The sequence below is a fragment of the Engystomops pustulosus genome, chromosome 10, assembly GCF_040894005.1.
Source record: "Engystomops pustulosus chromosome 10, aEngPut4.maternal, whole genome shotgun sequence".
Classification (NCBI taxonomy): Eukaryota; Metazoa; Chordata; class Amphibia; order Anura; family Leptodactylidae; genus Engystomops; species Engystomops pustulosus.
Genome location: NC_092420.1, coordinates 47,744,323 through 47,761,707, shown reverse-complemented (window position 1 = coordinate 47,761,707; position 17,385 = coordinate 47,744,323). Strand labels below are relative to the sequence as shown.

The 17,385-nt window shown below is 40.0% G+C and overlaps 1 protein-coding gene across 1 annotated transcript in view; it reads left to right on the top strand.

Moving 5' to 3' along the window:
* The window catches only part of HMCN1 (hemicentin 1), a 219,917-nt gene that overhangs the window by 86,397 nt on the left and 116,135 nt on the right, over positions 1-17,385 (top strand). Inside the window, exons 49-53 of the mRNA XM_072128125.1 lie at positions 1,085-1,276; positions 4,412-4,585; positions 6,815-6,928; positions 7,785-7,930; positions 15,147-15,291. Coding sequence (XP_071984226.1) covers positions 1,085-1,276; positions 4,412-4,585; positions 6,815-6,928; positions 7,785-7,930; positions 15,147-15,291 — 771 coding nt within the window. The remainder of the gene's footprint in view (positions 1-1,084; positions 1,277-4,411; positions 4,586-6,814; positions 6,929-7,784; positions 7,931-15,146; positions 15,292-17,385) is intronic.

The following is a 17,385-nucleotide window of genomic DNA, read 5'->3' as shown; positions in this document are numbered from 1 at the left end:
CCCCAAAATAATGTCTGTAATTGTCCCTTCTGCATTGAAACATCCAATTGTCACATACAATCCTGAAGAAGTCATCTCTCTGACCTATATTCTCTGCTGACCTATCACCCTATCTCACTACTTCTGTTTACTTCTAAACTTTGTGAACAACATGTTTCCATCTGAAACTATCCTCTGAAACTTTCCTCCAGCTTGCCATTCCAACAGCCACAAGCTACAATCCAGTTTCCAAACCAATCAATCTACTGGAACGTGTGTCTCCTTTAACTGTCCTCTGTATTTGATCTTGTTGACCATTCTCTCCTGCTACAAACTCAAGTGATACCTTGGTATGACTGATCTGGCCCATTCTGCTTCTACTTATATCTCTGCAACTGCACCTTTAGAGTCTATAAACTGAATTTCCACCTCTTTACCTCATTTCCTTTTTGTTGGTGTCCCACAAGGGTCTGTCCTAGAACCCATATTCTTCTCCATCTACACCTCTGTCCTGCGATAGCTTATGAAGTCCCAGAGCTTTAAATGCAATGATCTATATCTATGGCCCAGATTGCACCTCTCTACAAGCCAGAATTCCAGAATATCAGACCTCCAACCAGACCTATCCATAACAATTAACGGTTACACACTTTCCCTAGTCTTCCTTCTGCTGCCGTGGAGTAACCCTTAATCCTGCCTCATCCTTTGAGCCCCACACCTAGGCCCTCAGTACAACCAGCCATCTTAGCCTCAAGAACATCTCTCACATTCAATTGTTCTTCAACCCACAGTCTAGCATATTAGCAGCCCTCATGGGCGCAGTCCTCCTTCCTCTTGTACCAGTCCGATGTAGTTTTGTGTCTTTGTACTTCTATTTGTTCTCATCTTAATGTTATGTATGTGAACCTCTAATTGAACGTACAGGGCCATGAAATTAATGGTGCCCTATAAATTACGTATAGTTAAATAAATTACATAACATTACAAAAAAGTCAACAAATAAATACATTTACAAATAAAGTCAACATTCACTTTCTATTGTCCTGCTTTGAAATTGTACCGCAATTTATTTTGACATGAATATTATGCCTACATCTTCATTCAGGGAATCCTGAACCTCTAATAACCTGGTTAAAGGATGGACAACCTCTGCCTTTGGAAAGTTACCATATAATGAGAAATGAAGGGCAAACATTACAAATAAATGGTGCCACAGTATCCGATACAGGAACATATGTTTGCATTGCTTCCAATTCAGCAGGAGATAAAAGCCGAAGGTTTAGCCTTAGTGTTATGGGTGAGTATTTTTATTTCTTGATGATGCTAAAATGGAGGCAGAAGCAGTACGCTTTTGAACAACATTGGCAAAATTGGTAGCAAAAAGGATAAAAAAGGTTACTTTGGAACAGATATAAATTAATTGACTGCTGAGTTTCATCATCCCCCTTGTCAGGAGGCTGCCTGCCTATACAACCTGTTGAAAGTGAAGAAAAAGTGCTCTTTTGTGTAGTTTGTTAGAGAGAATATATGGAGTTTCTTCACTGTGCTGTTACACCAAATGGATATCGTAGAATAGTTGATCACCAATTAATTTATTAAACTTTAGATAGGAAAACTATGTGTTTTAGGGGTGAACTGCTGCCTTCATCAGGTTCTTAAATTCTATTAAAAGAATGATAAAAATAGTAATACTGCTAATAAGGAAGTGGTCCTTTGGGATTTGCCCAAAAAATCCATTTGCTGTCATTACAAATACTTGAGGTAGTATAGAATTCATAGAAACTTAAAAAAAAACAAGAGTGCTATATCCAAGGAAGTAATATATACAAAAATACTATATATATATATATATATATACCACAAAAAATGTGCTGAAAAATATCGCCTCGGCTTATACACGAGTCAATAAAAAAAAAAGAAACCAAGATACTCACCTTCCAGCATCCCCAATGCTCGTTGCGGCTTTCCGATGCTTAACGCGTTTCTACTGGCTGTTACAGTGGAAAAAAGACATAAAAGGGCTGTCTATATACTAAATGGGGCTGGCTCTATACTTAAGGGGGCTGGCTGGCTCTATACTTAAGGGGGCTGGCTGACTGTATATTACTGGGGGCTGACTGGCTGTATACTTAAGGGAGATGGCTGGCTGGTTGTATACTTAAGGGGGCTGGAAGGCTGTATAGTTAAGGGGGCTGGCTGGCTCTATACTTAAGGGGGCTGACTGACTGTATATTACTGGGGGCTGACTGGCTGTATACTTAAGGGAGATGGCTGGCTGGTTGTATACTTAAGGGGGCTGGAAGGCTGTATAGTTAAGGGGGCTGGCTGGCTCTATACTTGAGGGGGCTGGCTGACTGTATATTACTGGGGGCTGACTGGCTGTATACTTAAGGGAGATGGCTGGCTGGTTGTATACTTAAGGGGGCTGGAAGGCTGTATAGTTAAGGGGGCTGGATGGCTCTATACTTAAGGGAGCTAACGGACTGTATATTACAGGGGGCTGGCTGGCTATATACTACAGGGGCCTGGCATGCTATAAACTAGAGGGGGCTGGCAGGCCTGGCAGGCTATATACTACAGGGGGCTGGCAGGCTATATAGTACAGGGGGCTGGCAGGCTATATGCTACAGGGGGCTGGCAGGCTGTATACAACAGGGGTCTGGCAGACAATATACTACAGGTGGCTGGCAGGCCATGCACAACAGGGGCTGGCAGGCTATATACTACTGGGGGCTGGCTATATACTACAGGGAGCTGGCAGGCTATATACTACAGGGGACTTGCTGGCTATATACTGGGAAGCTGGGGCCAATGCATTACCCACCTTCGGCTTATACTCAAGTCAATAAGTTTTCCCAGTTTTTGAAGGTAAATTTAAGGGCCTTGGCTAATAATCAGGTCGGCCTATACTTGAGTATATACTTAATTGATAAAAGTATATATATATATAAAATATATAGAGACACATGTATCTTTATTTCTGCTAGTTAAATTTGTCATTTTTGCAACTTTTCATTGCCACTTTTGCTGTTGTTTTTCAAGTATACCTTGGTCTGCACCTTGTGCAATGCCTTATGTATCTTTATTTTACAGATGTTCAGTGCAAATTTTCACTTATGTATCACTTTTTTTGCTAATTTTTATGACTTTTTAGGCGCAAATTTGTGCAAATCTAGGGCAGGTGCAATGGAAGGATTTTTTTAATGGACCCTATTTTAACATGTAAATTTGAATAATTTCACATGTTCTAAATGATTAAAATTCAAAGTTTTTCTTAAATATGCATTTACATTTTTTTTTTAAATGTATTGGTTACTCCTAAGGGTGAGGTCACATGTGGCATTTTGGTTGTGTTTTGAAACACATTACAACAGCTGAGGAGAGGTAATTTGCCTTGTTACTGTTAACATTTGCGTTTACAAAACCCTATGTAAACTTGATGTTAATGCATTAGTTACCACCGCATTAACACCTGTATTAACAATGCGTTAACATGTTTGTTTTATAAACACACATGTCAACAGTAATGTAATAAGGCAACTTACCTCTCCTCAGCTGTTGTAATGTCTTTCAAAACACAATGAAAACGAAACCTGTGACCTCACCCTTAACACCACGTGTGACCGCAGCCTCATATGTAGTTTGAGCTTGCCAGGATAGGCAAAACTGAGCATGTATCACAAGAAAAAAGGCATGATCATACATACATAAAGTGCAAAAAAGACCTGCCAAATGTCTCTTATACACCAAAGAAAGAAAAAACCATGATATATGTCCCCCATAGCGTCTTAGGCGTGTTTTTTAGTGCACGTTTATATCTGGACATGCTCTACTTCAAGTCACGCGCGTGAAAAACACACCATACAAGTCTATGGAGATGTATCAAAAACGCATTGCACTCGCATCAATTGCCATAGAAAAGATAGAGCTCAGACCTGAGTCCTTTTCACGCGCATTATCTGCATGTGAAAAACACATTGAAAATGCATTGAAAATCTGAGACACTGAACAAACTCTGACTGAGAACTGATTGAACTCTGATGCAAATTGTCAGTTTTTCACTGACCAAACCCTGATCGCACCCTGATCAAACTCTGACGTGATCTGCAACGCAAGTGTGGTGGGGCCTAACAGTGTGCTGGTTGTACAAAGTTACAGATGAGTAGCCTGTTCACCAATTACAGCAATAATCACCATGTACTACAATACTTTTGTTCAAAGTTCGGCAAAACACAACAAACCCAAACTTCAACGGGTATGCAGCGTATCGCTATTCATAATACTCTGCTAATATGGTTAAATGTTTGCATGCCATATGACTGTGCTTGGATTATGTATGTGTATGTGTCTGGATTATACCACAATCTGTTCATGAATTTCTCTCAATGTTGATGAAAAATAAATAGTTTTAAGTTTTGTGTTTTTTTAACAGTCTCCCCTACAATCCTTGGAGCAAAAACTCAAGATACCCCTGAGGAACTATCTGTTGTTCTCCACAGCTCAGTATCCTTATACTGTGATGTTAATTCCTATCCCCCTGCAAAAATAATTTGGTATAAAGATGGATTTCAAGTCCAGCCAAAAGATAATATCAGAATTCTTCCAGGTAAAATCTCTTTCTTTTTACAGTTTGAAGTCTGCATCCATGACAACCTAGAGCTCTGCATTACATCTTAAAGGGAACCTGTCATCAGAAATTGGCCTAATAAACCACTGACAGTATGTTTTCTAGCAGTTGAGCAGCTTCTAGATCATGTTTTTTTCATGGCCCAGCTTGGTGACATCATCCAGAAGATCAACTTTGAAGTTAGATGTATAAACTCAGGGAGGCGGAGAGTTTAACAGTGAAGTCAAGCTCTCCCTGCCTCTAAAACCTCCTATCACCTTGTCATCATGCGCTGGACTTCAGGAGATCTGATCAATGATGTTCCTGGACCCAGGATCATCAATTAAAGTGAAGGGGGCGTAAAAATTGAAGAAAAGCTAGATATTACAGTGGATTGCACAGTTGGGGTACTGGTTTAAAATATGTTAAATCGCATCCAGGTCTTAGAAATAACCAAATTATAACAATATGCAGACTTTCCCTAGTAGCAAAGGTGCTCATAGCTAAAAGTTGGAAGAATTGGGACTTGCTCTCAATACAGCAATGGGAGTCAGCAATTAAAAAAGTTAGAATACGGAAAGATATATTTTACTAGTAGAAAGAGGGTAAGTGATTGGTATAAGATCTGGCTAAGATGTTAGATTACCACGTGAATACAGGCACTGATAGCAAAAATGTAAAGTTGCACAAATCAATGATTGTAGCTATATCAATAAGATGTAAAAATTAAGGAGATTAATGGCAAAAAGGCACAATGTATGATACTTTTGTATGATTAATTAATTTGTAAATAAAGAATTAATTAAAAAATTTAAGTGAAGGGGCATTCTAAGCCAAAGCTTGACTACTCTCCGCCTCCTTGGCTTCATAAAACTAATTTACTTTTAAATTCAAAGTTTATTTTCTGGATGATGCCTCCACACTGAGAAACTTCTCAGCTGCTTGACAACATACTGGTTGGGGTTTATAAGGGCAATTTTTGATGACACGTTCCCTTTAAAGAGGACCTGTCACCCTGAAAAAGGCCCCCCCCCCAAATGTGCCCCACATAACATGCTCCCTACCCCCTTTCTGCCCAGCAATTTTTTTTTTAAATCTATTATCGGAAAGGTGTTTTAAACAGATCCGACCTCTTACAAAATAAGAGGTCGGATCCTCATATCTGGGGAGCTGCAGTCGGCCTTATTCATTGGGGGGCCGGACGACACACGCCCAGCACGCCCCCTGTCATCTAGGACCAATAGGAGAAGCCGGCAGCATGTATTGCGTAATCGCTGCCAGCTCTCCGCGATGCGGCCGCACCGCCGCTGTTCCACTAACAGCGGCGCGGTGCTTATTTACATGGCCGGTCGCGCTGCACTGACAGTGGCTGCGGCCGCGCGGGGCTTATTGACCTAACATAAACATGTGAGGTATCGCTGCATCCAAAAATGTCCTCTCTAAAAAAATGTCTACTCTAAATCATAGTCCTCAAAATCATAGAAAGGAAAATGTCAGCTCATCTTGTAAAAAATGACATGCCATGCAGCTTCATAAGCCGAAGTATGAAAAGTTATCAGTGCCAGAAGAAAGCAATATGAAGAATTTTTTTTTTTTAAAACAATAAAACTTAGATAAATGTAGTATCCCCGTTATCATTGCAACCCAAAGAATAAAGAAAACATGTCATTTGGGGCGCACATTGAAAGCCATATAAACCAAGCCAACAAGAAAATGTTGCAAACACGTTTTTCCACCAATTTAATACATTTGGAATTTTCTTTCTCCACCTTTCAGTATAGGACATGGAATATTAAATACAGTCACTATGAAGTGCAATTTGTTACACATAATAAAATCCCTCACATAGCAGTTTACATGGAAAAATAAAATAGTTACAGATTTTTGAAGGTGGGGAGTGAAAAATAGAAACACAAAAATGAAAAAGGGGCTTGTCATTAAGGGGGTTAAAACTAATCATTGAGCTGTAGTGCTATACCCTTTGTAAAGTAACAAAATCTGAGAGAATTTGCTTAAAAATTTGAGGTGCATTAAATATGTCTATGGAGGCAGTGGTTTGTAGACAGTTTTATACTGTATAGACCAGTCATTTTTGCAGTTCATAACATGAAATCCTAACATTACATTAGATGTAAAATAACAATGACATTGCTCAATGCAAGTTTTCCTCTGTAGGTTTTCCTTATAATTAATATATTTGTTTCTCGACCACTGTCATGGAATATCTAGGTGGCCGTACTCTCCAGATTTTGAAGGCTCAGGAAGACAACCTGGGAAGCTACAACTGCATTGCATCTAATGAGGCAGGAGAGGATGAACACCATTATTTCTTGGAAGTCTATGGTATAGTTACCTGTATAGTCATCCACCAAGGAATATAAATATATTGTTTATACCTGTGTTTAAGACAACCTTTTTAGCACAATGTTTATGCTTAACCCCCCCCCCCCCCACCTCCGCTTATTCACAAGTAAGTAGGGGCGTAACAATCATGGTTGTAGGGAGTGTGACAGGATGGAAGAGGCCTGCGGACTGTCCACCGGTCTATGACAGGGGAAGATATTTTTCTGTCCATGTTATTGCACTAAAGCTTTTAACACCTATAGGTTGACCAGATTGTGGTAACAGAGACTTTATGCTGTATGTTTTCTGCTATTACATAGATAGACTCCAAACATTTAGCTAGTTTATAGTGTTACTAATAAATAATGTTTGGTTTACAGAATGTAGTAGTGCATAGTTTTCTTCAGAGAAGAAGCAATATTTTATTTACAATATACTGGTTGCCACACGGTAACACTATTGCACATTTCCCCGTGAGGCGGTTTTTCAACTATTCTGGTGTGGTCTATTTTAAATTTCTTATCAAGAAAATACAATTGATTACCACATCATCGCAGGGAAAAACAGAAGCTTTATTTTTTTTCCTAGTGAGTGGAGGCTGCTGCTGCACATTTTATTAGTGAGGGGAGGCTGCTGCTGCACATTTTATTAGTGAGGGGAGGCTGTTGCTGCACATTTTATTAGTGAGGGAAGGCGGTTGCTACATATTTTATTAGCACCATTAAATGAGGTGCCTCAGCATATATTCAGGTTGGCTTATACTTGAGTATATATGGTAGATTCAAGATTCAAAATGCCAGTATATATTGAGGGCAAATTGCTGCACTTAACACTTACCTCTTTCTCTACTTTCTAGTTCCTCCACAAATCAAAAAAGATGACCTTTCTGGGATTGGAACATTTTCAAAACTGGTCAAAGTCAAAGTTAACACAAATTTTACTCTTGAATGTGAAGTGAAGGCATTCCCAATGGCCACGATCACATGGTACAAAGATGGGCAGGTCAGTCAAAATTTTGTTCCTTTCTGCCTTTTTCTTGGAACATTAAAAACCCAAACTTTCCAAAAGCAGATGTTTGCACATTTCCCAACACTTTGGCACTTATTATGGAAACTATAATAGACATGATGTTAGCTAATTCCATAAAAAATAAATGTATTATATATGTCAAATATTTTTTTTTCCCTTGAAACCATCAACAACATTTACAAACTCTCTTCTGGTTTGCAGTGAAGCTGAAATAGTAAAACTGTGTAAAAGTTAGACCAAACAGCCTTACTGTGCCTGATATACCAAAGTATCTAATGCTGGAAGAAAAATGTATAAGATCGTATAGTCTAATGTTAAAAGGGTGTTCCTATGAAGACAGTGGGGCACATTTAGTAAGCTCTGTGGGAAAGTTTTCTGTTAGACTTTAGCATTCTTTCTAGTGCAAACTGCTTGCACAGGTATTTAAGAAGGTTCCCCACCACATATTCATGCAGAATGTGTGCCAGAATCATGAATCTGACGCCCTCTGCACCAATGCACCCCAATATTCTTAAAGGGTAACCTTCTCCAGGTGTCCCTGAGTATCATTCCTCAAAGTATTTTGCTTCTCAGTTCCCATTAAGTTTCTTTTTTGGCCCATAGAAACCATGGTTTTAAGCACTGAAACAAACTACAATCAGCAAGATGGAGGGGCGGGACCTGCCTTTTGTGACATTATCACAAGCATGTGCTGCTGACCAATGAGACCAAAGCTTGTGCATCTTAGACACACCCACACAGCCTCTTATAGCTAAGAGGCTGAATAATTTACATAAGTGAAAATGTGAAGATTTATTCAATGGCAAGAAAAGTTTCAGCATAATAACTTTTGCAACTTTGAATTTTAAGAGGGCTAATTTCCAAAAATTCAGGGCTGCAATACAGGATATAGACTGGGATCGGATACTGTCACATGGTGATACTAATGTTAAATGGGAGAAATTCAAATCTATCCTGGGTTTTTATACTTCTAAATTTATTCCAATAGGTAACAAGTATAGACGGGCTAGATTACACCCCGCGTGGCTTACAGCTACAGTAAAAAGGGCAATTAATGAGAAAAAGAGGGCATTTAAAAAATATAAATCTGACGGGTCACCTGAGGCTTTCAATACTTACAAAAAACTTACCAAAATCTGTAAAAAAGAAATCAAATCAGCCAAAATACAAAATGAAAGACAGGTAGCTAAAGATAGCAAAACAAATCCCAAGAAATTTTTTAGGTATATCAATGCAAAAAAAAATGGGTCACAACAGGTTGGACCCCTTTATTCTGAAAATGGGGCATCGGTGACTGGAGACCAGGAGAAGGCGGAGATACTTAATAGGTTTTTTAGCTCCGTTTATACAATAGAAGAGAGAACTTCTGACTTGGATGGTGCCAGTGCGGGTCATGGATCCTGTGATATACTAGGCTGGCTAAATGTAGACATTATCCAATCTAAGCTCAATAAAATCAATGTGTACAAAGCTCCTGGACCAGATGGGTTACACCCCAGAGTTCTTAAAGAACTCAGTTCTGTTATTGCTGTACCGCTGGCTAAAATCTTCAGGGATTCTGTAATGTCTGGTGTGGTGCCAAGTGACTGGCGCAAGGCAAATGTGGTGCCAATATATAAAAAGGGCTCTAGAACTTCGCCTGGCAATTACAGGCCTGTAAGCTTAACTTCCATTGTGGGGAAAGTATTGGAAGGGTTAGTAAAAGACTACATACTGGAGTATGTGACATCAAATAGTATAATAAGTGACAGCCAGCATGGGTTTACTAAGAATAGAAGTTGTCAAACTAACCTTATCTGCTTTTATGAAGAGGTGAGCAGATGCCTGGATGGAGGAGCAGCTGTGGATATTGTGTTCTTGGACTTTGCAAAGGCATGTGACACTGTCCCTCATAGACGCCTGATGGGTAAAATTAGGGCTATTGGTTTGACAGAAATCATTTGCAATTGGATTGAAAACTGGCTGAAGGATCGTATCCAGAGAGTTGTGGTCAATGATTCCTACTCGGAATGGTCACCAGTTATGAGTGGTGTACCCCAGGGTTCTGTGCTTGGCCCACTACTATTTAATATATTTATTAATGATATAGAGGTAGGAATTAATAGCACTGTGTCTATTTTTGCAGATGACACCAAACTGTGTAGTGTAATACAGTCTATGGAGGATGTTCATAGGCTGCAGGGTGACTTGGACAAACTGAATGTTTGGTCATCCACTTGGCAAATGAGGTTTAATGTGGATAAATGTAAGGTTATGCACCTGGGGGCCAATAATCCAAAGGCAAAATATGTCCTTGGGGGAGTAAATCTGGGAGAGTCCCTTGTTGAGAAGGACCTGGGGGTACTAGTAGATCATAAATTGAATAACAGCATGCAATGTCAATCAGCTGCCTCTAAAGCCAGTAGGATCTTGTCATGTATCAAAAGTGGTATGGACTCTCGTGATAGGGATGTAATATTACCACTATACAAGGCACTGGTTCGGCCACACCTGGAATATGCTGTCCAGTTCTGGGCACCGGTCCATAAAAAGGATGCCCTGGAGCTGGAGAGGGTTCAACGTAGAGCCACAAAAATGATAAGGGGTATGGAGGGTCTCAGTTATGAGGAAAGATTAAAACAACTAGATTTATTTAGTCTGGAAAAGAGACGACTACGAGGGGACATGATTAATTTATTTAAATATATGAATGGTCCATACAAAAAATATGGTGGTAAGTTGTTTCAGATTAGATCAAATCAAAAGACGAGGGGGCACTGTCTCCGTTTGGAGAAACCAAGGTTTAATCACCGGAGGCGACAGGGCTTTTTTACTATGAGAACTGTCAATCTGTGGAATAGCCTGCCTCAGGCGCTGGTCACAGCAGGGACAGCGGATAGCTTCAAGAAGGGTCTAGATGACTTTTTACACCTAAATAACATTGATGGTTATGTTATATAGAATTGTTTCCCCTAAATCCCTTCCTCATCCAATCCCTACCCTTCCTTGGTTGAACTTGATGGACAAGTGTCTTTTTTCAACCGTAGAAACTATGAAACTAGAGAAGAGTGAACACTGATACACATAATAGGAGGCACTGATACAATGTACCCCCACTAGATTAAATAGATTGTTCCCAAAAACCAAATAACATCACAAAAAATCCATCAATGTATATGTATACATATAAAGTGGAAAAAAGCAGCACTCCAGGGTTTAGATAAAAATAGAAAGTCCTCTTTATTCCATATCCAATTAAAGCGAAGTTGCTGTATTGGGATATGGAATAAAGAGGACTTACTATTTTTATCTGAACCTTGGAGTGTTCCTTTTTTTCCACTTTATATTACTGAGGACCTGCTGCCCGGCCCAAGTAGGCTTACACCCACTCTTCTATTGTGTGCTGCTCCAGACTTTCTCTAAGTATATGTATACATAGCTATCTCATATCTATCTAATAAAACTGCAGCACTGAACATGGGGCAGATTGAAGACATTTCCTGCTGTGAGGTGAAGGGAGAGGGGAGACTGTGAATTTGTTTATATACAAGTGTAAGGAAGGCTGAGGGTGTTCTGGGTGAGATATTTACTATATTAGTTAGGGAGAGACAGGGAGTGTACATGGAGATTGTTACTGTGTTAGATAGAGCTCCTAAGAGCACGTGGCAGCCTGTATGTGCTAAACAGCTGAGTGCAAGGAGAGGGAGGGGGGGGGGTGTCTCACATGTACATTATCACTCTGTATTCGCTGGGATGGAAAGTACCTAACAATGGCCATCTGAGGAGTCACTGATAACAGGGGGAAGGCAGCTAAATAGCAGTTAAAAGGAGCAAGATTCGGGTAATTAAGCCAAATGCAAAAGGGCTTAAAATGTCATGCCCTTTCACATTATTCCTCTGGAAAGGAAGGAAGGCACGAGTTCCATATGAGCGGCTGAAACTTAAAAAAATACAAGGAGTCTTTGGTCTCCTAGATATACTGACGTATTACAAAGCAAACCATCTCAAGAGATGGGTAATTCCTCATAATAAAAACCTCACTAACCCCAGCTCATCTTTAGAATCATGTTCAATCTCCCAAAGTCATAAGGCACAAATGTGGAATACTAAACAGACAATTGTGAGAACCCTATTACCAGAGGCACCATCCAAACGATGCAATCACTATCAAAAGACATGCGCTTACTAGGGTACTCCTCCACACTGATGCCCAGCAGCTTAATACCATTCTTATTAAATCCAGACAAGAAACATACGGTAAGCCTTCACACTTTTGGACATATATAGAGGCTACACCGCTGAAAACGATTAGACATAAAACTTCTGACACCAGGGGGAACCCATTGGAAAATCTGCCCTCTCTAAATTTCCTTCAAAAAGAAGAACTCAGATTCAACCAAGCACAATTTATTAAGAAACACCCTCTTCTTCATGATCCTAGCTGGTTAGAGAAATTGCACAAAAAGAAACTCTACCAAAAGGAGCTATCTCCTTGCTTTATGATCACATATAAACACAAGGAAACCACACAGTCCCTGCTTATATAAGAGGCTGGGAGTCAGAGTCAGACCTAAACATTTGTATTACCCCTGCACAAGTCAAGAAAAAATTCACATGAGATCATACGGTTTTTCAAGATGCAAATTCATATAAACTCATGACAAGGTGGTACAATACACCACAGGCCTTGGTGAAAAAACAACTGTTATCAAAGGACACATGTTGGAGGTGTGGAAATAGTGGTGGCACATTAGGACATATTTTTTGGAAATGCCCCAAGCTACACTGCTTCTGGAAGGAGGTACAGTCACACATTGCTAAAATAACTGACAAAAAGGTCAATTTAAGTCCAGAGTCTGTTCTGTTATGGCTCCCAAATAGTACATGGAGCCCTAATGGAAGAGATCTAGCTTTGGTACAAGCAGCCAAACTAACAATCCCCCCAAAATGCCTGCAAACTGAACCCCCCTCCATTGATGAAAGGATGAACCGCTTAGACAACATTTGTAGGTTAGAAGAATTAGCCAGCGGGGAAACGAGGACTCACGACCAATACATAAAATTATGGCTTCCCTGGAAAACGTTTAGAAATTCCAGGATATCAAATACCACATAAATAGGAGTAGACATGAAATCTTAGATAGTATCTTATTCAAGAGCTACCTAGGAAGACACAATCAATAGAACATAAATTGCCTGATAAATTTCTGCAATATTAACCTGAGGTAGTGGATCCTCTGTGCCACTGCGGACGATGACGTAAGCCGACACCTGGGACTGGAGTCTAAGTGGTACTCGGTTTTCACCAGAGCCCACCGCAAAGCAGTTGGACTTGTTGCGGCGTGGTACCACCAGGTCGTTCCACAGGCATGACTTTGTCAAGGCATAATGCAGAATCATAAGGCAAACTTGTGGTCAGGAACAGGCAGGAAGTCGAGACAGGCAGCCCAGGATCAGAATTGGGGGATGTAACAATAGGTCAGGACAGGGAGCACGGGATCGGAGTCAGTAACGGAATCGAGGACACAACGGTAAGTCAGGATAATTGCAGAGGGCTTGGGTTATTGCTATAGTGTTCTCTTAGGCATGGAAGCACAGAGATCCGTCAGGGGTCACAGGAGGAGGTAGGACATTTATATGAGTCAGATGGCCAGCGCCCAATAAGGGGTGCACTGGCCCTTTAAATCTCAGGCGGGCAACCGCGCATGCCCTAGGAGACGGGGACAGGCGCACTGAAGTGAGAGAGGCAGGACCCCTTAGCAAACTCCTGCTTAAAAATATGCATATTACCAATATACATAAACATACAGTTCACTCATACACACACATTTATACAGTCTTAAATACCTATTCACACATATAGAGCATATACACACCAAATATACACGGACATATGGTGCCATATACAGACGTATAGCATATATACACACATACAGTATATACACAGCATACACCATATACACATACAGCATATACACATCACAAATACACACACATATATAGCATATATACATAACATATGTGTTATATATTGTGCTGTACAATGTGCAGCATAATATGTATATACTGCTGCACCTCCTCCATTCTTTAGTGGCAGGTCAGATAACAGGGCCCCATGACACTGCGGGCCCCATAGAGGCTTCTATGGCTGCTACCACTCTGTGTGTGTTATAGGTCAGTTAGCAGAGCTGAGAGTGTCATTGTGTTTTATACCCATCTTATACATCTCATCATCTCTCATCTCTGATCTGTCTCATCTCTCTTTTTCTTTGTGTTAGATACTAGTAGAATTTTTGGAAGCTAAATAAAAGTGGCGCTAAACCATGTGCTATAAAAATGTAAACTCATTCAGTTGTAGGAGCTAAAACAGAAACAGCAATAAAACTGAGTAAAATTGTATAGTAGTGGGTTAAAATTAACTTTATGGTATAAACATCACTAGGGGATTAAAATTTGAGAACTTTCTTTCATGGGTATACCCCTTTAAACTTCCTAATTTTTGGCTCAGTTAATGCAGATTTGGTTTCATTTTGTCGGAAAGCATTGGAACTTGAGCCACGTTCACTTTGGCCAGAAAACAGACTCTCCCCTCCTCCCCCCATTCACCCATTTACAAAATATTGTCCATGGTGATTTAGGACACAGGTTGGGTTGGTATTATGGCTTGCAAAAATTGTTGGTATTCTTCGATCTTTAGGAAATTTACGACAGGGATCAATCTATCTATGAAGGGCCTATAAATTCAGCTTAAAGGAAACTTATCACATGATATGGTAGGTTTAAGAAGGAAATACCAAGCACCAGCTCAGGGTGAGCTGGTGCCGGAGCTTATTTTTGTTAGTGTCCTAAACCACTGCATCGCGGTTTAAAACACTTTTTAAACTTTATAGCCGAAGCTGCTTCGGTGCACGGTGGTACGCGATTGGCGCACCATGCGCGCGCCTACATAGGAAGTGAGGAAGTGAAGGAGAGCCGCACGCTCGCGCGCTTGGTGCGCCAAAGCAGCTTCAGCTATAAAGATTAAAAAGTGTTTTAAACCGCAATGAAGCGGTTTAGGACACTAACAAAAATAAGCTCCGGCATCAGCTCACCCTGACCTGGTGCTCGGTATTTCCATCTTACACTTACCATATCATGTGGTAGGTTTCCTTTAAAGTCAGATGTGACTTATCAGTTGTGTAAAGTTATGAACTTTCAAATGTTTTTGCAGCCACTTGATTCTGAAAGTGCCTTGCAAGTTAATGGATATACACTCCACGTAGAGAAAGCAGAGTTATCAGATACTGGCCGTTACACCTGTGTGGCATCAAACATTGCTGGTGAAGATGAGAAGGACTTTGATATCATTGTACAAGGTAAGGCTTGCATGTAGTTATGTGTATTGTAATTGTCAATCTTTGTTTGGGCCCTTTTATATGAGTCAATTGTCAGCAAGTGACTATGTTATAGGAGACTGATAGTTTGAGGCCACACAGATTGTAATCCATGCAAGTTAGACACAGCAGATCTGTCTGTCAGTTCACAATCACAGAATTTACAGAGATTTACAGTCACAGAATAGTGGATGGGATTTACACAATTCCTACATACATGCTGCAAAATAATACTGCAGTAGATCAGTTTTCCAGTGTAGATTTTTAATCAGTAGGATGTTAATAGACTCCTTTTAAATTGAACCTTTAGCTTCATTATACCACCAGTAGGTTTTCCTGCATTCTATGGTTTTACAGCTTAGGTATCTAGTACAAAAAAAATACCACACATGATATATTATTATAAGTTATGATATTTATTTCAAAGTTTCCAAAGTGACAATTTGGTTTCAATCCAAAAATATTTTGTCTGAATTGAAAAGTGCTCAATTTGCTATAAAACAACAATATCATCATTTGTGGACTATAGATACCCACATCCCACCTCTTCAAAAGGTACAAGGTGTTAGAAATGTCAGAATGGGACAATAAAATAGCAAAAGAGATATCTGTCATACTGTAATCTGCTACACATAATTGTCTAAAGTAGTTTATATCACTTGTATTACTGGTTGTAGACAGTGCATAGACATTTTTACAACTTATACGACAAAAGGATCATGGTCCTGCAAAATGGAAAAATAGAAGTGACTGGCACTTTCATTGGGGAAACTCATGTGCAGTTTACTAGGACAGGTTCCTATAATTCAATATCTTTTACCTAAGTTAACTCAGAGTTTGTAGGTCTTGCAGAGACTGACCTCATGTTCCCTCAATTCTCATGAGGTTTTGCTGCTGAGCAAAGATGGCAAACTTATCTGGACTATTTATGTTCACTTCCATGTTTCCTCACCATGGACTCTTTGGCCCATATTGTGATCACATCTACACTGCCATTGTGTGATAGATTGTGTGAAAGGCATAGATACATATGCAGTGTCTAGTTTAGGGGTGGCCCAATGCTATGCTGGGTCTGCCCGGCACCATCAAGTCGTCACCCACTGTTGCTGCTCTCCGGAAAGGGTGGTTAGGTGTGGTGCACCCCAATGAGAAATAATCCCAGATAGTCAGGGAGTTTATTGTAAACGGTTTCCTTCTTTACTGAAGAAATTCAGGTGCAAAGCAATACAAGAAAAACATAGGACTGACTACTCCAATCTCCTTCCTGGCAGAAGAAGGGTTCTATGTTAAGGAAAGGCCTGGGATAGCTGTCAATGACTAGGAGCCCAGGGTCTATGGCAGAGTATCTCTGTCTCAGCTTCTTACTCTGGTTGCAAAGGTAGTCTTCTCCTTCAAGCTCTGTTCCATAACTGCAAGACACTAAGGACCGGTTAAATGTTCGCTTTATATACTTTCTACCGGATGAGGAGTGGTTCCATTTTTCTCACAAAACAACAATAAAGCGCTTTCCCATAGACTTACATTAAGTCCCCATAATATTCTATGGCAGCAGGGTTCTAAAGTGTAAACAAGTTTCCAGACAGCACCTGTCACTCTAAAGGCCAAGATGTCTGCTTGTCTTGTAAACAAGTCTGTTTGTCTTCTGCAACACAAGCTGTGGAAAATAACTACTAGCTTATCTGATGAACAGAGATACACATTTAGAAATATCTCTCAATGTTCATTAACCCTTTCTACGAGTCTATGCAGATACAGTAATAATATACACAATGTTTATAACAAAACACTATTGGTTTATGCAAGTTAACCTTTGATGTAAAATAAGTAAGAAGTACTGTGTTCATATAGAGGAAATATAATTAGTTTCCATAACTTTGTGTCTATAGTAAAAATAGTTAAAACATGATTGCTGCATTACTTCCTTTTAAATGCAGAACCCTTAGTATTTGTAAGAAGCAAGTAACCATCAGTGAATCTGCTGTATGAGAAGCCCAGAAGCAGAGAGCAAAGGAGATAGGGAGAGGGATGATCAGCTGTTCTCTACAAGTGAGAAAGCTGGAGCAGCAGCTACTGGAC